General features: G+C 43.1%; 1 protein-coding gene across 3 annotated transcripts in view; it reads left to right on the top strand.

The window, feature by feature from the left end:
- Window positions 1-257: 257 nt before the first annotated feature.
- Window positions 258-21,345, top strand: part of LOC117881609 (protocadherin gamma-A4-like) — a 388,535-nt gene continuing 367,447 nt past the window's right edge. Inside the window, exons 1-2 of one of the 3 annotated variants that reach the window (XM_034779071.1) lie at window positions 259-1,936; window positions 2,153-2,881. In XM_034779071.1, coding sequence (XP_034634962.1) covers window positions 425-1,936; window positions 2,153-2,881 — 2,241 coding nt within the window. In that variant the 5' untranslated portion in view covers window positions 259-424. Of the gene's footprint in view, window positions 2,882-21,345 lie in introns of all 3 variants that reach the window. The other 2 variants (XM_034779063.1, XM_034779064.1) reach the window with 2 other exon arrangements.

Below are 21,345 nucleotides of genomic sequence, written 5' to 3' on the forward strand. Positions count from 1 at the left end.
GCTTTCCGTATTAGTATGTTACCTAAATAGATTTACGTTTTATAAAAAAAAGTTTATTAATTCAGGATATCTAAAAAGAAAGCAATATAATAGCCATTCTGTAAAGGAGATAGAACAGCCATAGAACAGATTTTCCAACCGGTTTTACGGCGAGGAAGACCGCGTTTAGACGCATAGTGGCGCTGTTGGCTAATAAGGGGAAAGATTACAACAGGCGATTCTGGCGTCACAGGGCTAGACCGTATCAGGACCAGATACATGTATCTGAGATACGGGTGATTTGTCTGGTATCGCAGAGAAAAACAAAATTATAAAGGCGTTGGATTAACTGAATCCGTAGAAAGGAAATATACAGACTAAAGTAAATCTTTCGGAAATCAGAATTCTGCAATGAATTTCCACTAGTGTCATTATTTCTCGATCGATGTCTGTGTGTTCTTTCCTATTAAGGATGGCGGATAAGAAGAGGAGAACAACAATCAAAAGGCAAGTCGCTTGTCTCGTTCTATTTCTTTGCATGTGGGCCCTCAGATGCGAGACGGTTCGCTATTCTGTGCCTGAGGAAATGGAAAGTGGGTCCTTTGTGGCTAATGTAGCAAAGGATCTAGGGCTAGACCCGAAGAGACTGTCTGCTCGCAGGGCCCGTGTGGTTTCCGAAGGCAGCCGCCAGCATTTCCAGCTAAACAGCAACACTGGGGACTTGTTTATTAAAGAGAAAATGGACAGAGAGGAATTATGCGGGGAAACGGACCCCTGTATGGTGCAATTTGAAATAATCCTGCAAAATCCCTTACAAGCCTATCCCGCTGAGATAAGAGTTTATGATATAAATGATTATTCTCCAGTGTTCTCAGAAAAGGAATTTATTTTAAAAATCCTGGAAACGTCTGACCCTGGGTCTCGGTTTCCCTTGGAAAATGCCCAGGATCTAGATGTGGGAAACAACAGCCTCCAGAACTACAGCATTAGCAATAATGACTACTTCCATATTTATACGCGGGTTCGGAGTGACGGCAGGAAATTCGCAGAGCTAGTGCTGGATAAACCACTGGACCGCGAGGAGCAGCCAGAGGTGAGTCTAGTGCTCACGGCCGTGGATGGCGGCTCTCCCCCGAGGTCCGGCACAGCACAAATCCATGTCATTGTCCTCGATGCCAATGACAATCCTCCTGTGTTCTCTCAGACCATTTACAAAAGTCGAGTTCTGGAAAACAGCCCCAAAGATTACCTGGTTGTCACTGTTTCTGCAACTGATTTAGATGAGGGAAATTATGGGGAAATATCCTATTCTTTCAGCCAGAAATCCAAAGAAAACAGTAAAACTTTTAATATAAACCCAGTGACAGGGGAACTTCGACTCACAGGCCAATTGGATTTTGAAACTATTGAAACATATGAGCTAGATGTTCGGGCCACAGATGGCGGGGGGCTGTTTTCCCACTCTAAAGTGCTTGTGGAGGTGCTGGATGTGAATGACAATCCCCCGGAAGTTAAAGTAACGTCCCTCACCAGCCCCATACCTGAGGACTCCTCGCCTGTGACAGTGGTGGCGCTTTTCAGTGTCAGAGACCGGGACTCTGGGAACAATGGGAAAACAGTCTGCTCCATAGAAGATGATCTTCCATTTTCTTTGAAAACAACTTTCAAAAATTCCTACTCTCTAGTGACTGAATATGTGCTTGACAGAGAGAAAGTATCTGAGTATAACATCACCATCACAGCCAGGGATTTGGGAACTCCCAGTCTCTCCACTGAGGAGAGAATCGCCGTGAAAATATCCGACATCAATGACAATTCCCCAGAGTTCAGTCAAACATCATACACTATGTATGTCCGAGAAAACAACGGCCCAGCCGTCTTGATAGGGAAGGTCAATGCTTTTGATTCTGACTCAGAACAGAATGCCAAAGTGACATACTCTCTATTGCCTTCTGAGGTAGGTGGCTTTTCGCTTCTCTCTTATATCTCCATAAACTCGGAAAATGGGAATGTGTACGCTCTGCGATCTATGGATTATGAACAGCGAAAAGAGTTCCAGGTTGCAGTGAGAGCTGCAGATGGCGGGTCCCCTCCACTGAGCTCTGAAGTCATTGTCCGAGTTGTGATAATTGATGAAAATGACAACGCCCCCTTCATTTTATACCCTCTGCAGAACAGCAGCTCCCTCGCTAATGACCTGGTTCCCAGATCGGCGAAGGCGGGTTACCTGGTGACGAAGGTGGTGGCTGTGGATGGAGATTCCGGTCAGAATTCTTGGCTTTCCTATCATTTGTTGAAGGCCACTGACCCAGGTCTATTTACTATCGCTTCCCAAAATGGTGAAATAAGAACCACGAGGCTAATAACAGACCGAGATACGGTGAAGCAAAAACTTATTGTGCTAGTTAGGGACAGCGGAGAATCACCTCTTTCTTCATCTGCAACTCTAAACATAGCTCTAGTGGATGGGTTTTCGGATGCATACATGCAGTTTACAGATGTAGCTGTGGAAGAGGAAGAGAATGACACATTAACGATGTACTTAATAATTTCCTTGTGTTTAGTATCGTTTGTCTTTTTTATTTCAGTGATATTTATAATTATCAAGCTTTATAGAAGAAGGAATTATGGAGAAAAATACATGTCTGCTTCTGGCAATTGTTGTGGTAATAGCAACTTCCAAAATAATTTGGTAGATGTAACGGGTAACGGAACTCTGTCTCACAGTTATCGTTATGAAGTCTGTTTAACAACTGGATCAGGAAACAGTGAATTCAGATTCCTCAGACCAATTATCCCCTCTCTCCCACCTCAGCATGGCAATGCTGGAACGGACTCTGGAAAAGAACAGGATCTTCTTACTAACTTTGATCTGACCACGGACATGAAATCAGCGAACCAGGTAAAATTAACTTCTCATTCTCTATAGTTTTTTATTTCTTATTTTCTTATTATTGATTTAACATATGCCTATATGTAACTATATTTAAAGAAAACATCATAAATATTTCACAATTATTCAGAATGCTACTTTTTTGTTCTATTGGTTCTTGCAAATGAGTTTAGTATTGATCTGTATATATTTAATGTTTCGTAATTTGTGTTTTGGTTTAGAAATATTTGGAAGATTAGATAGCTTCAGTAGACAAGTATTCGAGAGTATTAATATACTATTGGTCCATTGAATATGCACGTTATAAGGAAATGATTGGCCTACTGTTTTGGGGAAATATTCTTGAATATTTTAGTCGGGATAACTGATTTTTGTCTTTGACCAAGGTATGGTGGTGTCATTAAAGAAACAAACTTTGCCACAAGCACGGTTTAACAGGGAATTGTAAATGATAAATTAATGCATCCAGCTATTTCCCCATTGTTATTGTTACAGTCACCTAGGACCGAATTAAGGCAAAGGAGGCCTTAGGTATATTCTATGGGGCCCCATAACACCACTCCCACACTGTGACCCCACCCACATGGGAAGGCCCTATCCTGCTTCTGCTGGGATGATCTAATCTTTCAGGCTAGCTGCTGTGGCAGGGATCAGTTGCACTGGATTTATCTTTATAGAGTTTTCCTTGCATCCATGAGAGCTAGACATATCTTTAAATGAAAGCCTAGAGACTCTGATCTAATCACGTGACTCTGGGAGCTGGGGCCTTAGGAGTCTCTGGTGTTACTCGAATTATGTCATATAGCCAACCTTAACTTTGTCACGTTGCTTTATTCTGTAATGGAAATATCTCGATGCATACTGTTGACTTTATATATTGTATAGTTCATTTGTAGAAAACATATTGAAAGCTGTATAGTCTCAGGGCATATTGAATCATATCAGAATTCTATCTGTTTTTTCATGACGTCATGTGTTAGTACAGCAGAAGACTATTTTAATTAATAGAAACTGAGCGACTGATCTACTTGGTGTTGTGAAATTCCTTGATGGTGTTGTGTCCTGTGGTATAGAACTTGCAAATTTGTATTTAAACTATATTTTACAGTGGTTTTTATATTTTTGTAATAAATAATGTAACTTAAGTTAGTATTCAGGATTATTAGAAATAGATTCCTAGAATCAGAAATGGAATTTTAAAATCGTTCATTATGTTGTTATCTTGGCCTTTGCAGGTAGTTTTGCAATTTATTTCTGGTGTAATAACACTAGGTGATGAAAGATTATATGGTAGATGTTTCTAAAGTGTGTGTGTGTGTGTGTGTGTGTGTGTGTGTGTGTGTGTGTGTGTGTGAGAGAGAGAGAGAGAGAGAGAGAGAGATGGATTCAATTGACATTCACTTACAACCTTCCTTAACTCTTGCTTTAACATATTTTTTATTTTGGAATTTTCTGCTCTAAAAAGATTTAAAATCAGGTTAGCATATAAAAGTCACAAGAGGGGGCCCTGCTCTGACACATCTTTAGAAATCCACCGAAGTAGGGCTGCTGTCCTAAATATGTTATCAAGTTGATAGGAAGTTTATGTTGTGGGGGGATTTATACATGACACAGAGTAGAGGATGAATGAGTGTGAGGATGAATGGAGAGGGAGACTTTATTCAAAGGGAAATCATTAAACATTTCAGATTATATATCTAGAAAATGCTAAGTGTTTACAGTTTTTAAAACATTGAAAAGACCATTTTTGCCAGTCCCCCGCTATGCTTTCTATGACCCATGGGTGTTTCCCATGACCCAATCCCATATCTGTCCCAACTCACTGCACTCCCATTTCTTTCATGGTCCCTGTGGCGGGGCTAGCACCGCAGTGCCCCTTTGTGGCAGGGGCAGGAAAGGTGTCAGCGTCTCGCCTCTCTCTAGTCTCGGTGTTTGCCTCTTTAAGGGCTGTCTGTTACTTGGTCGTACGCTCTTCTCTCCCCCGGTAGGCGCAGTAGCGCGACCTGGCAGGCAGAGTCTATATAACCCCTCTTACGAGTGGGTGGCTCGACCTAGTGGCTGGAGTCCATATAATCGCCCTTTGCAGGTGGGGTAGCACGGCCTAGTGGCCGGAGTCCATATAATCGCCCTTTGCAGGTGGGGTAGCACGGCCTAGCGGCCAGAGTCCATATAATCCCCCTTTGCAGGTGGGGAAGCACGGCCTAGCGGCCAGAGTCCATATAATCCCCCTTTGCAGGTGGGGAAGCACGGCCTAGCGGCCAGAGTCCATATAATCCCCCTTTGCAGGTGGGGAAGCACGGCCTAGCGGCCAGAGTCCATATAATCCCCCTTTGCAGGTGGGGAAGCACGGCCTAGCGGCCAGAGTCCATATAATCCCCCTTTGCAGGTGGGGAAGCATGGCCTAGCGGCCAGAGTCCATATAATCCCCCTTTGCAGGTGGGGAAGCACGGCCTAGCGGCCAGAGTCCATATAATCCCCCTTTGCAGGTGGGGTAGCACGGCCTAGCGGCCAGAGTCCATATAATCCCCCTTTGCAGGTGGGGAAGCACGGCCTAGCGGCCAGAGTCCATATAATTCCCCTTTGCAGGTGGGGTAGCACGGCCTAGCGGCCAGAGTCCATCTAATCCCTCACGGTTCAGGGTGAGGGGGTAGGGGGACTCAGGCCTGCCTTTCCACCGAGCCCCAACCCAGGACCCTGGTAGCGGCAAGCTCTACTTGCCACTAGCTCAGCGGGGATCTGCCCGCAACACGCCAAGCAGTAATACAACTTTAATGCCATTTATCTGTACTTTTCCCCTGGGTCACTTCCTACCAGGAATGACAGTGCATCTGCGGCAAGGGGTCCTCCGGTCTGTTCCTCCCCTGGGTCGTCCTCCGTCAGGGTCTCAGGTAGTGCCTCGGCAGGGCTGACTCCTGGATCCTGGCTCACAGGCCCTCTCTCTGCAGGAGCTAGCAGCGTGCGTCCTTCCCCTCTGGCGGTCAGCCCAGACTGAGCTGAGCTGCAGGCTTTTATATCTGACCTCCAGTTGGAGCATGCCCAGCAGAACTTCCGGGGCAGGGCTTCCTCTGTGAGGAGGAAGGATTAACCCCTGCTATACCAATGCAGGGCCGCTCTGCCCCGTCACAGTCCCCTACATTCTTTTTCTGTGATTAGAGGAGTTTGAGGCGCAAGTGGTGTTCTTGTCCATCCTCCCTGTGCAAGGAGAAGGCCTGGGTAGAGACCGTCGAATCGTGGAAGTCAACAAATGGCTACGCAGGTGGTGTCGGAGAGAAGGCTTTGGATTCTTCGACCATGGGATGGTGTTCCAAGAAGGAGTGCTAGGCAGAGACGGGCTCCACCTAACGAAGAGAGGGAAGAGCATCTTTGCCAGCAGGCTGGCTAACCTAGTGAGGAGGGCTTTAAACTAGGTTCACGAGGGGAAGGAGACCAAAGCCCTGAGATAAGTGGGGAAATGGAATCCTGGAAGGAAGCACAAGCAGGAGAGCGCAAGAGGGGAGGACTCCTGTCTCATATTGAGAAAGAGGGACAATCGATGAGTTATCTTAAGTGCCTATACACAAATGCAAGAAGCCTGGGAAACAAACAGGGAGAACTGGAAGTCCTGGCACAGTCAGGGAACTAGGATGCGATTGGAATAACAGAGACTTGGTGGGATAACTCACATGACTGGAGTACTGTCATGGATGGATATAAACTGTTCAGGAAGGACAGGCAGGGCAGAAAAGGTGGGGGAGTTGCGTTGTATGTAAGAGAGGAGTGTGACTGCTCAGAGCTCTGGTATGAAACTGCAGAAAAACCTGAGAGTCTCTGGATAAAGTTGAGAAGTGTGAGCAACAAGGGTGATGTCATGGTCGGAGTCTGCTATAGACCACCAGACCAGGGGGATGAGGTGGACGAGGCTTTCTTCTGGCAACTAGCAGAAGTTGCTAGATCGCAGGCCCTGGTTCTCATGGGAGACTTTAATCACCCTGATATCTGCTGGGAGAGCAATACAGCAGTGCATAGACAATCCAGGAAGTTTTTGGAAAGTGTAGGGGACAATTTCCTGGTGCAAGTGCTGGAGGAACCAACTAGGGGCAGAGCTTTTCTTGACCTGCTGCTCACAAACAGGGAAGAATTAGTAGGGGAAGCAAAAGTGGATGGGAACCTGGGAGGCAGTGACTATGAGATGGTCGAGTTCAGGATCCTGACACAAGGAAGAAAGGAGAGCAGCAGAATACGGACCCTGGACTTCAGAAAAGCAGATTTTGACTCCCTCAGGGAACAGATGGGCAGGATCCCGTGGGAGAATAACATGAAGGGCAAAGGGGTCCAGGAGAGCTGGCTGTATTTTAAAGAATCCTTATTGCGGTTTCAGGAACAAACCATCCCGATGTGTAGAAAGAATAGTAAATATAGCAGGCGACCAGCTTGGCTAAACAATGAAATCCTTGCTGATCTTAAATGCAAAAAAGAAGCTTACAAGAAGTGGAGGATTGGACAAATGACCAGGGAGGAGTATAAAAATATTGCTCAGGTATGCAGGAGTGAAATCAGGAAGGCCAAATCACACTTGGAGTTGCAGCTAGCAAGAGATGTTAAGAGTAACAAGAAGGGTTTCTTCAGGTATGTTAGCAACAAGAAGAAAGTCAAGGAAAGTGTGGGCCCCTTACTGAATGAGGGAGGCAACCTAGTGACTGAGGATGTGGAAAAAGCTAATGTACTCAATGTTTTTTTTGCCTCTGTCTTCACGAACAAGGTCAGCTCCCAGACTGCTGCACTGGGCAGCACAATATGGGGAGAAGGTGACCAGCCCTCTGTGGAGAAAGAAGTGGTTCAGGACTATTTAGAAAAACTGGACGTGCATAAGTCCATGGGGCCAGATGCGCTGCATCCGAGGGTGCTAAAGAAGTTGGCGGATGAGATTGCAGAGCCATTAGCCATTATTTTTGAAAACTCATGGTGATCGGGGGAGGTCCCGGATGACTGGAAAAAGGCTAATGTAGTGCTCATCTTTAAAAAAGGGAAGAAGGAGGATCCGGGGAACTACAGACCAGTCAGCCTCACCTCAGTCCCTGGAAAAATCATGGGGCACGTCCTCAAGGAATCAATTATGAAACATTTAGAGGAGAGGAAAGTGATCAGGAACAGTCAGCATGGATTCACCAAGGGGAAGTCGTGCCTGACTAACCTAATTGCCTTCTATGATGAGATAACTGGCTCTGTGGATGAGGGGAAAGCAGTGGATGTGTTATTCCTTGACTTTAGCAAAGCTTTTGATATGGTCTCCCACAGTATTCTTGCTGCCAAGTTAAAGAAGTATGGGCTGGATGAGTGGACTGTAAGGTGGATAGAAAGCTGGCTAGATCATCGGGCTCAACGGGTAGTGATCAATGGCTCCATGTCTAGTTGGCAGCCGGTTTCAAGCAGAGTGCTCCAAGGGTCGGTCCTTGGGCCGGTTTTGTTTAATATCTTTATTAATGATCTGGAGGATGGTGTGAACTGCACTCTCAGCAAGTTTGCAGATGACACTAAACTAGGAGGCATGGTAGATACACTAGAGGGTAGGGATTGGATACAGAGGGACCTAGACAAATTAGAGGATTGGGCCAAAAGAAATCTGATGAGGTTCAACAAGGACAAGTGCAGAGTCCTGCACTTAGGATGGAAGAATCCCATGCACTGCTACAAACTAGGGTCCGAATGGCTAGGTAGCAGTTCTGCAGAAAAGGACCTAGGGGTCACAGTGGACGAGAAGCTGGATATGAGTCAACAGTGTGCTCTTGTTGCCAAGAAGGCTAATGGCATTTTGGGCTGTATAAGTAGGGGCATTGCCAGCAGATCGAGGAACGTGATCGTTCCCCTTTATTCAACATTGGTGAGACCTCATCTGGAGTACTGTGTCCAGTTTTGGGCCCCACACTACAAGAAGGATGTGGAAAAATTGGAAAGAGTCCAGTGGAGGGCAACAAAAATGATTAGGGGTCTGGAGCACATGACTTATGAGGAGAGGCTGAGGGAACTGGGATTGTTTAGTCTCCAGAAGAGAAGAATAAGCGGGGATTTGATAGCAGCCTTCAACTACCTGAAGGGGGGTTCCAAAGAGGATGGAGCTCGGCTGTTCTCAGTGGTGGCAGATGACAGAACAAGGAGCAATGGTCTCAAGTTGCAGTGGGGGAGGTCCAGGTTGGATATTAGGAAACACTATTTCACTAGGAGGGTGGTGAAGCACTGGAATGCGTTACCTAGGGAGATGGTGGAGTCTCCTTCCTTGGAGGTTTTTAAGGCCCGGCTTGACAAAGCCCTGGCTGGGTTGATTTAGTTGGGAATTGGTCCTGTTTTGAGTAGGGGGTTGGACCTCCTGAGGTCCCTTCCAACCCTGATATTCTATGATTCTATGATTATCTTCCTGACCCTACCTCCTATCCCTTGTCCACTTTCCATTCCCTCTACAATGTTTGGGGAAGGTTATGATTTGCTGATTATGATTATGCTATCTGTATGCACATGTATCATGTATCGTTTTCATATTTAAAGTTATAAGTATTGGCTCTATACCTGGATTTCAAATGTTTGCTCCTGGGGTAACACCCAGGAAGTAATTGGAAAGCTCCTGAACCACACAAGTGCATGGATTCTGGCTGAAACACCTAACAACTCTCCATGGCTGTTTACTTGAACAATTTAACAAATGTTTGAAGAATGGATGTCAAAAATGGATAGTGACAGTGATACACATCCCCCTATCAAAAAAAAAAAAAAAAAGAAGAAGACTGTAGTGATTCTATGAATTATATATAATATAATAATTATATTACTATCATGTGCTTACCAACTATGCTGAAACTTCTAAAAGCAATTCTGGCAAAGAAAGAACAGGAGTACTTGTGGCACCTTAGAGACTAACAAATTTATTAGAGCATAAGCTTTCGTGCATATGCATCAGAAGAAGTGGGCTGTAGTCCACGAAAGCTTATGCTCTAATAAATCTGTTAGTCTCTAAGGTGCCACAAGTACTCCTGTTCTTTTTGCGGATACAGACTAACACGGCTGCTACTCTGAAATCTGGCAAAGAAGATATAGATAGTGCTAGCTCACAATGGAATGCTGCCTCCTAAGCTGAGCAAGCACGCTGCACAGTAAACATGAAAGGAACAAAACAGGCTGAACAGGAGGATCACAGAATATGTAAAACAGGAAAAAAAATTTAGAGATGGTGTGGCTAGATTACCCAAAAGCACATGACAACATCTCATATTAATGGATCATTGAGAGACTTAAAATTCACAGGGTTCATCCAAAGGTCATTTCCTTTCTGGAGCAATCTATGGTTAACTGGCACACTAGATTGTACCTTGAAGAGATTGTCATTGATGAGGTCCAAATTAGAAGAATCTTTCAAGGGAATTCCTTATCACCGGTGCTGTTTATGGTAGTGATGCTACTGCTTACATGGATACTTGGTGAGATAAATTGTGGTTATTATAACAACAAAGAGCAACAAACAGTAAAGCATTTGTTTCACATGGATAATCTGAAACTATATGAACAGTCACAAAAGGAGATTGTGATGAAGTGTACAAACCCCACAATGAGCAACAAAGGGTTAAGGAAGTACTCTGGGCTCAGCCAGTGCCACCCTGCCCTGCCTGTAGGAAATGTGCCAATTGGAGGAGGGGTTAAAAGGCAGGGGAGCTGCTCATCTTGTGGCAGACCAGGGAGGAGAGCAGACATGCTACTTGCAGCTCCAGGGAGCTGAGGGAAGGCAGAAGAATCTCTCCCTAAACAACTGCCCAAAGATCCCTCCCTGAGGAAAGGGAAGGCCTGCTGCAGGGAAACCCTGAGTGGAAAGCATTCCCCTCTCCCTCTCATATGAACACTGGACTTGATTGATCCCCTTTATTTTTTGTTTGGACTACCCCAGCAGGGGAAAACCCTTGGACTGAGCTGGCCCTGGGAGGCTGGGTCATGCCACAGGAGGAAAGGAGAACAACCTCACAACATGCAGCCTCCAGAAGTGGGGTGAGCAGACAATCCTCACGCTGCCTTAGCTCAGATGGCTACCTTGGGACAATCTCAGGGAGGTGGTAGTAAGTGGCCCAGGGAGGGCTGCCTTAAGCATCTCTGTCTCTCAGAGCACTGATAGCTCCCAAAGGGCCCTGGTCGGATTCCAGTGGAGTGGGAGGGCCTGTGCTCCCCTACCAACAACCCCCTGCATGTCACAGGTCTAAGTCATGACAGCTAGGTGGCACTCCCCTACCAACAAACCCAACCAAGGGCTGTCACAGATACACAAAGACAGATGATATGTAGAAAAGATTGATGAAGATATAAAGCTAGAGGTTGGTGTGACTAAATACAGTGTACATATCTGTAAAGGGGGCAAACTGATACAATCAGATGGCATACAAATTAAGAAAGGCTTACTGTGGTGCCAGCAGGCCAGGTGACAGCTCATGCCAAGCTCCCCATGTCTCAACTGGACACTGACAAATACATAGATGGAATCTGTCTGTCTCACTTGTGCGTTAATATTGATAAAATAGGAATTAGAATTATAAGAAAGTGTTTAATGTTTAGACTTTGTTGAATTCTTGTGAGTTGTTGCATGCATTAATCTTACTTGTAATATCTGTGTTCCATACTGTAATGTAATATTTGAGTGGTTGTATAATGAGCCTCTGTGACTGTATGAATTCCCATACAGGAGAGGGACATTAATTAGTGGGAAGAGCTGCTCTTCTACAGAAATTGTTATGCCCCTCCTAAAAGAGGAGACCCTTTCCCTAACTTACACATCTTCATATAGTTCACTATAGGAATGGCTACAAGCTTCATCTTTGGTGTGAGACCTAAAGTGCAATTGACTTGGGGTAAGTGACTGGTCCTTTGGGATGGGGAGAAACCTGAATATTACTGTGATTCTTCATGTAAGGGACCATCTATCACAGAAATGCACTCAACTGGGTGGCAAGACAGACTGGATTACCCAAGAGGACTGTCTGAGACTCAGTGTTAAGGCTATTAAATTGCCTGAGGTGTTTGTAGTTGGTGTGGTTGGTTGATGAACTCTAGGTTTGGAACTTGCAACAAAATTGGGGGTTTGTGCCCAGGTTTTTAACAGACTTCCAGGAGGTTGGTACTCAGGTTCTTGTGTCACTGTTGGGAACTTCACAGGTACTATCTAAAGTATTTCTCATCATGGGCCCTACAAATACCTTGGAATCAGGGGACTGTTGGAGTTGCAACATAAGGAAAACAAAGAAGAAGGCAGAAAAGATTATTACAGATTAAGAAGAACTACTCTAAGGACAAAACTCAACTCAAAGAATTTGATCCAACACATTCATATATGGGTGATACCAGTAGTAAAGTATACTGCTGGAGTGATCCACTGGAATCAAGAGGAGAAAAAAATTGACATCCAAACAAGAAAGCTCCTGGCTATGCATACAGCAATGAAAGGAAAAGGTCTGCTAGCTATGGAGGAAGCAATTGAGAAGGAAGAATATACATCAAAATATAAGAAGAGTCAACTGAATAGAAGATCATATGGCTGGGATAACAAGTGATGGCCAAGCTTGCATCCCAACCCAAAAAAGCATAAAGGAAAGGAGAAAGCAAATCACCAAAGAAAGATTCAAAAGATTTTGAATCACAAAAATCACAAAAATCAATGCATGGACAATGATGGAGAGAGATTGAACTCACTTGTGATTGAAGATTAACAAACTCATGGTTTGTAGAAGGATATATCAAAAGAGAGAGAGAGTCTCATTAGGAGTGCACAAGAGCAGTCCTTAAAGTTTAATTATGTTTGAAACAAAATTGACTGACAGAACTGCTCCCCAAATGGAAGAATCTGTTCTGAAAAGGAAAAGATGGTGGACCATGTGTTGAGCATCTTCAAGTGTCTGGCTGGAAGAGAATATATGAACAGATGGTCATCAAGTGTCTGCATTGGTGTCTCTATGGCAAGTATGGATTGAAACCCACCATGTGGTATTATGACCACCAAATTGAAAGTGCTCTAGAAAATGAATAGGTAAAAAATTATGGAATATGACAATTGTCACAGACTGAATGGTGAAGGTAAATAGTGTGGCCATAGCTGTTGTAGAGAAGAAGGAAAACAAGACATGTTAATTGATCTGACCTTACCAGCAGACAGAAAAATAAAAAAAGAAACAAGAAGAGAAAATGGCAAAGGATGAAGAACTCTGCCACAAAGTGGAATGATTATGGAAAACTGGAACAAAGACAATCCCAGTGATTATTGGGGCACTTGGGTTCACTAAGGATAATAATGAGCAGCTCAAGAACATGTTGGGTGTGGACATCACTACAATGATGCCTGCACTGCCTCAGGAGTGTGAATCCCAACCTCTGGATAGACTGTCTGTCTTGCCACCCAGATGAGTGTACATTTGTGATAGATGGTCCCTTGCACCAAAAATCACAGCAATATTCCAGTTTCTCCCAGTTCTCCAGGTTGATTGCACCTTAGATCTCACACCTAAGACTATGCTTGTAGCCAATCATGTAATATCTATAAAGATTTATTAAAAGAAAGTGAGCAAGTTACTTACAAGGGTAAAGCAGGTAAACCTAGATACACTAATGAGTTACAATCTTAAATTTCAAAAGGTGTAAAAAGGTTCTATGACCAACAAGTTCTATATGTCCTTCATTACTAAACCCTGCTAAACAGGTGGGGATTTCTCACTTATGCCTAGAAACACTTTGCCCCCCTAGAGTCCAAGCAGCATAGAGATACCAAGTTTCTTTTGTTTGGGGTTTTCATCACCCTCCTGCCATGTGCTTTGAACTGCAAACTGAGCTGATGGGAGGAATCCACATACATGCCTCATACTCATGGGCAGAAAAGCAGAACAAGAAAAGTCTTTTGTCCTCTTATTGATGCTATGTAGGGAAATTCCAAATGCAATGCCCATAATAGTCCCTCTATGGATGGACCTTTCCTTTTGGGAAAGGCATAACAGTTTCTACTGAAGATCAGCCCTTCACACTAATGTCTCTCTTCTGGCTGGTGATTTACACAGTCATAGAGGCTCACAAATACAACTGCTTAAATATTACCTTACTATATGGGATACAGATGTTATAAGTGAGATTCATGCATGTAGCAACTCACAAGCATTCAATAAAGACTAAACAGTAAACACATTCTTAGAATTATAATACCGGTTTTAACAATGCTAATACACAGGTGAGCCAGACTGATTCCAGCTATGCATTTGTCAGTGGTCACTTGAAACCTTGGGACCCTGGCATGAGCTGGCACCTGGTCTGTCAACGTCACAATCACAATCAATAATCTCCAGAAGACAGCTCTCTTACGCACTGCAAGAATTTTAAGGAAAGTCAAAGGAGAACAAGTGCCTTTGAGGACCTGAAATGCAGGAATACTGTGAAAAGTCTAAAAAACTCCTGAATACGCAAACCTATGGAGCTGATTAATGGTCAGGATTTATTGGCGACTCATAGGGATAAATTTTAGACAGTAGCTTTCCTCTTTTTATGCTTAAAACTATTGTATATTGTGAAGGCTATAGTTTTTAAAAAATCCCCATAATGTAATACTGAGGGATAATACTACTATTATTAAAAATAATAATTTTCTGCTTTTTACAATAGTTAAATAATACTAAACCTCAGAAATTAGTCCTAGGGGAACATAAATAAAGTTTATAATATGTAATCATATTCATAATGACCTGCAAAATATTAACATACAGAAGGGAATGGTGAAAATAACTGATCATATAGGCTGAAATGTAATTGAACAAAAACACCCCTATGGGTTGAAATTACTAGTCTCATTATTTCATGTAGACTTTCACTATTGCATATTGCATATTTATAAAATAATGGGGTCTAAATTAGCTGTTACCACTCAAGAAAGAGATCTTGGATTTATTGTGGATAGTTCTCTGAAAACAGCCACTCAATGTGCAGCAGCAGTCAAAAAAGTGAACAGAATGTTGGGAATCATTAAGAAGGGATAGATAATAAGACAGAAAATATCATATTGCCTCTATACAAATCCATGGTATACCCACATCTTGAATACTGCATGCAGATGTGGTTGCTCCATCTTAAAAAAGATATATTGAAATTGGAAAAGGTTCAGAAAAAGGGCAACAAAAATGATTAGCGGTATGGAGCATCTGCCATTTGAGGAGAGATTAAAAAGACTGGGACTTTTCAGCTTGGAAAAAAGACGACTACAGGGAGATATGATAGAGATCTATGAAATCATGACTAGTGTGGAGAAAGTAAATAAGGAAGTGTTATTTACTCCTTCTCATAACACAACCTCTGGTCCCCAAACTCAGCCTGACTCTGACCCCGACTCTTGCTTACTGAACCTGGCTGTTGTGATTCCTCTGACTTCTGCTCAGTGACTATTGTCCCTGATATGCAGACTCAGCCCAGCTGTAACCGTTAGGCAAGACTACCTAGGCCCTGGTTCCTTACACCCAGGTAATTATAGGCTTGTCAGTCTGACATGGCTCCCTGGCAAGATAATGGAGCATGGGCTAAATATTATATAGAAATAAAGGAGGAAATAATTATTGTTAATCAACATGGGTTTATGGACAAAAATCCTGTCAAACTAATTTGATATTTTTTGTCGATGAGTTCACAAGTTTGGTTGATAAAGGTAATAGTGTGTATAATATACTTGGACATTTATAAGGCCTTTGATTTGTCACCACATGACATTTTGATTAAAAACCTGGACTGATAAAATTATCATGGCACACGTTAAATGGATTAAAAGCTGGCTAACTGATAGGTCTCAAAATGTAATTGTAAATTGGGAATCATTATCCAAAGAGTGTGTTTCTAGTGCTGTCCCACACTGACCCTATGCTATTTAACATATTTATTAATGGCCTGGAAGAAAACATAAAATCATCACTGTTAAAGTTTGCAGATGAAACAAAAATCTGTGGGAGGTGGGAAGGAGACAGGTCACTGATACAGAGTGATCTGGATCATTTGGTAAGCTGGACACGAGCAAACAATATGCTTTTTTACTGGGGCTAAATGTAAAGGTAGGTATTTAGAAAGAAAGAGCATAGGCTGTATTTACAGGATGGGGGACTGTGTCCACGGAAACAGTGACTCTGAAAAAGATTTGGAGGTGGTCGGTTATCTGCAGGACAAGAGCTCCCAGTACAATGCTGTGGCCAAAAGGGCTAATATGATTACTGGATGCATAAACAGGGGAATCTTGAGTAGAGTAGAGAGACTATTTTACCTCTGTATTTGGACCTGGTGTGATGGCTACTGGAATATTGGAATACAGTTCTGGTTTTCAGAATTTAAGAGGATGTTGATAAATAAGAGTGGGTACAGAGGAGAGAGGCTAGAATGATTAGAAGATTAGAAAAAATGCCTTAGAGTGATAGATGCAAGGAACTAATTCTATTGATCTTAACAAAGTGAAGGTTAAGGGATGATTTGATTATAGTTTATAAGTACTTACAAGGGGAAGATATTTGATAATGTGCTCTTCAATGTAACGGAGAAAGATATAACAGGATCCCATGGCTGGAAGTAGAAGCTAAACAAATTCAGAAGGGAAATAATATGTAAACTTTTAACAGTGTGAATAATTCACCATTGGAACAATTTATCAAGGGTTATGGTGGATTCTTCATCATCTGCAATTTTAAGATCAAGATTGGATGTTTTTCTAAAAGATATTCTCTAGGAATTATATGGGGGAAGTTCTCTGGCCTGTGTCAGACAGGAGATCAGGCTAGATGAGTACAAAGCTCCATTCAGCCTTGGAATCTGTGACTCTAGTAATTAAATACAACTTTATGGTTAGCTATGTAAAGAAGTAACTGTTGTGAAACAAATAAGTACAAATTATAGTAACAAGCATACAAAAATAAATAAATCCAGACCAAAAGAAATGAGGGTAAAACAAGAAGACCAGTTATAAATTTTAAAATTACTGTGGTTTGGGGAAGCATCTGCTTCAGTTTAAGATATACTATTTTAATGTGTTTTACTAGCTAAAGCAGAATATTAGGAATTCAAGATTTCACACATCTCCTCATTTCAGATGTCTCTGATAGACATGCCAACTCTAAAAGGAACGTGAATTTTTAGAACTGAAATAATTTGGATAACAGATTAATAAAATACCATAGATATGACAGTTTAATCCTTTCATTTTTCAATCACTATTCATATGTACTTACAAAATATATTAAAATGCTATGAAAAGAATCTCAATTCATGTTATTTTTGTTGATTCTATATAAATTTCGATCAAAACTCAAACAATAAATATTTTATGTGTTTAAGTATGGGTAGGACACTACGCAACATACTATTTTCTACATTTGAAAAAAACAGGAAAAAAAAGCAACGAACATAAAGTTCAGACATCTGGTGGTACTGTTGGCTAAGAAGGGCTTACAATTGCAGATTGTAATGCACTCCTGAGCAGGGCCGGCTCTAGGATTTTTGCCGCCCAAAGCAAAAACAATTTTGGCCGCCCCCCTCCCTTATTTAATTACCCCACCCCCGGCCCCGCCTCAACTCCGCCCCTTCCCCAAATCCCTAGCCCTGCCTCCTCCCCCCAGGCTCTCAAGCCTAGGAGAGAGGGAGGGGGAGAAGCAGTGCCACGCCGCGGCCACTCGGAGTCTCCCCCTCCCTCCCAGGTTTGAGAGCCTGGGAGGGAGGGGGAGTAGCGGCGCGCGAATCAGCTGTTTTGCACGCCGTGGCAGCAGCAGCTAGGGCGGCCGGGGCGCATTTTTAGGGGTGGCATTCTGGCACCGGCCATGCTGCCCCTAAAAATGTGCCGCCCCAAGCACCAGCTTGTTTTGCTGGTGCCTAGAGCCATCCCTGGTCTTTCCGTCTGCCTGCCTCTCTGTCTCTCTCTAATGCTTCCATTTCGGTATGTTATCTGAATACCAATTGTGTGTTCCGGGGGGGGGGGGCGCACACACACACATGCAGCGAGAACGATTGTATGTGCTATAATTACTCGTCTGGTTCAATGAAGGACTTGATTTCAAATACAGGAAGTAGCATAAACTGAATGGGTGAAATGCTAGCTAACTAATGTTAATGGTAAAACACTCACTAACTTAAATGGGCCAGGATTTCACCCAATCTCTCTTGTCTGGATAAAACAGAGGATTGAGAGGAGGGAATCCATAGACTGAAGAGTCGGTCCAGAAGTTCAGCCATGTTTTCTATTTGCTGCTCAGTGCAGGAGGTAGATGTAGTTACAACTTCATAGAATAATAGAATCACAGAATATCAGGGTTGGAAGGGACCTCAGGAGGTCATCTAGTCCAACCCCCTGCTCAAAGCAGGACCAAGCCCAACTAAATCATCCCAGCCAGGGCTTTGTCAAGCCTGACCTTAAAAACCTCTAAGGAAGGAGCAACAAAGAGTCCTGTGGAACCTTATAGACTAACAGACGTATTGGAGCATAAGGAAAGAGATTCTACCACCTCCCTAGGTAACCCATTCCAGTGCTTCACCACCCTCCTAGTGAAAAAGTTTTTCCTAATATCCAACCTAAACCTCCCCCACTGCAACTTGAGACCATTACTCCTTGTTCTGTCATCTGCTACCACTGAGAACAGTCTAGATCCATCCTCTTTGGAACCCCCTTTCAGGTAGTTGAAAGCAGCTATCAACCCCCGCCCCCCTCCACCCAATCTTCTCTTCTGCAGACTAAACAATCCCAGTTTCCTCAGCCTTTCCTCGTAAGTCATGTGCTCCAGCCCCTAATAATTTTTGTTGCCCTCCACTGGACTCTTTCCAATTTTTCCGCATCCCTCTTGTAGTGTGGGACCCAAAACTGGACACTGTACTCCAGATGAGGCCTCCCCAATGATCACATCCCTCGATCTGCTGACAATGCCCCTACTTATACAGCCCAAAATGCTGTTAGACTTCTTGGCAACAAGGGCACACTGCTGACTCATATCCAGCTTCTGATCCACTGTAACCTCTAGGTCCTTTTCTGCAGAACTGCTGCCTAGCCATTCGGTCCTAGTCTGTAGCAGTGCATGGGATTCTTCCATCCTAAGTGCAGGACTCTGCACTTGTCCTTGTTGAACCTCATCAGATTTCTTTTGGCCCAATCCTCTAATTTGTCTAGGTCCCTCTGTATCCCATTCCTACCCTCCAGTGTATCTACCACTCCTCCCAGTTTAGTGTCATCTGCAAACTTGCTGAGGTTGCAGTCCACGCCATCCTCCAGATCATTAATGAAGATATTGAACAAAACTGGCCCCAGGACCGACCCATGGGGCACTCCACTTGATACCGGCTGCCAACTAGATATGAAGCCATTGATCACTACCCGTTGAGCCCGACGATTTAGCCAGCTTTCTATCCACCTTATAGTCCATTCATTCAGCCCATACTTCTTTAACTTGGCAAGAATACTGTGGGAGACTGTATCAAAAGCTTTGCTAAAGTCAAGGAATAACTTAAGTACATTTCATGTTGATTTTTATACTGTTCTTTACCCTCCTGCAATTTACACATTTAAATAGGGACTAATAAACAAAAAATGAAATTGTGTAGATGTTCTGATAAAGCAAGTGGATAATGCCAGGTATTCTAAATAAAGCATAATGGGAAAATTAACTATTTCTGTTGTAACTGTGAACTTCTGGGAGATAGAGCATAATGGCTGGTTTCCATCATATGGCTGTATTTAACAGGTGTCCCATATATTACTCAACCAAGTCTCTTGCAACCCATACAACAAGACTGAAGTTCACTTGCTGTTGGCTGAACCATTTTCAGTTGTAAAGATTGTTTCACTTTCTCACTGTAGCTCTGGAAAATGTGGAGGTCTACTATTGACTTTAGTGAGAATTAAATCTGGCTCTCTGTGGACAAAAAATGTCCTCCTTATTCACCACCTACACTGGGAGCCGGTCACCTAGTCATGCACTGTAGTGTCCACACAAGGGTGTCGAGGATAAGAGAAAATATTGCCAATTAGCTTGGACTGGCTATGAAGTTGCATCCTAGCTGTTGCATTCACCACAGCTGAATTTGTCTCCCACTATACCTATAGTGGACCTGAGATTGAGGCACAGATCCTTGTGATCCCTTAGCAGCACCTCTTCATGATGGACCATAATAGCCTCCATAATAGACCATAATAGTCTGGGGGGCATTCTGTGCCAAAAAATTAAAAATTATGCACACAATATTTTAAATTCTGCAAAATTCTGCAAATTTTATTTATCAAAATAACACTACATAATTACATCAGTTTCAATTATTTTGGTAATTTATTTCAAAATACCTGTCAGCAAATATGTAACAATACAGACACACACAAAAATTCCCTGAGGAGTAGAGTGTTTAAGAAACCCATATGACAACCCAGTTCCTGTTTCTCTGCTCCCTCCACACACACCCCTGAGCCCAGCTGTGACCCCCCCTTCCCCCAGAGCCCAGACATCTGCCCCATTCCTTCCCCAGAGCCCAGGGATCCAGAGGGAGAAACAGCCTGATGCTCGGTCCTAGGCTTGTATGGAGTTTACTGCACACAGCCCTCGCCTTCTCCCAGGGCATACTGGGAACTGCATCTGCCAGGAACCCTCTGGCTCTCTCTCCCTCTCCCCAGCAGTGTCTTCTATGTACGAGCTGGGCTATGCCAGGTCCAGTAGCCCTAGTGGGGGCTAGCAACACTGCAACCCATTTCTGTGGGGGAAAGGAAATTCTGTACACACAATGTTAATTTCTGCAAAATTCTGTATTGCACAGTGGCACAGAATTCTCCCAGGAGTAAATTTAAGACAATATGAACTCTAACTTCTGGAAAATGTACATCTCTCTTTGCTTATATCAAGTTCCCTTCATACAGTAAGTAAATGTTAGTGTGGGGATCATTGCTGGATTTTATAAAAGTAAAGTGTTCTGGTTATTTAGATAGCAACTTCTTCATTGGCAGTAGCTATGCCACCTTCCAAGCTCCCCATGAATAAACCGCGATCTCATGAATTGAATGAGAAGTTCAATCCTTCTTTCTGTTGAGACTGCCAGCAAAAGGATGACAATCAACTTTATATGATGTTGCTTTTTTCCAATTCAACTCGTCCACTATAAAATCCTAATTCTAACGAACAACTCACTTCACATAAACAGTGAACAGCCACCTGAAAGCCATCAATGTTAAGAAGTTGATAGTAACATTGTGTATAGTTAGTGTCTTTTCTTCCAATCTCCTTTTTACACAATTATAAATGATTGTACAGAAATATAACTGATTTGCAACCATTTGATCAAGAATATCTTGGCGGGGTAGCTCTCTCTGTCTCTCCTCACATGTCTGTTGAATACTCGATGCTGTGTGTCGTACTATTTTTTTCTCCACGAGTTTGTGAGTAACAGGAAAGCAAAGAGAACAGGAGTACTTGTGGCACCTTAGAGACTAACAAATTTATTAGAGCATAAGCTTT

The sequence above is a fragment of the Trachemys scripta genome, chromosome 8, assembly GCF_013100865.1.
Source record: "Trachemys scripta elegans isolate TJP31775 chromosome 8, CAS_Tse_1.0, whole genome shotgun sequence".
Lineage (NCBI taxonomy): Eukaryota > Metazoa > Chordata > Testudines > Emydidae > Trachemys > Trachemys scripta.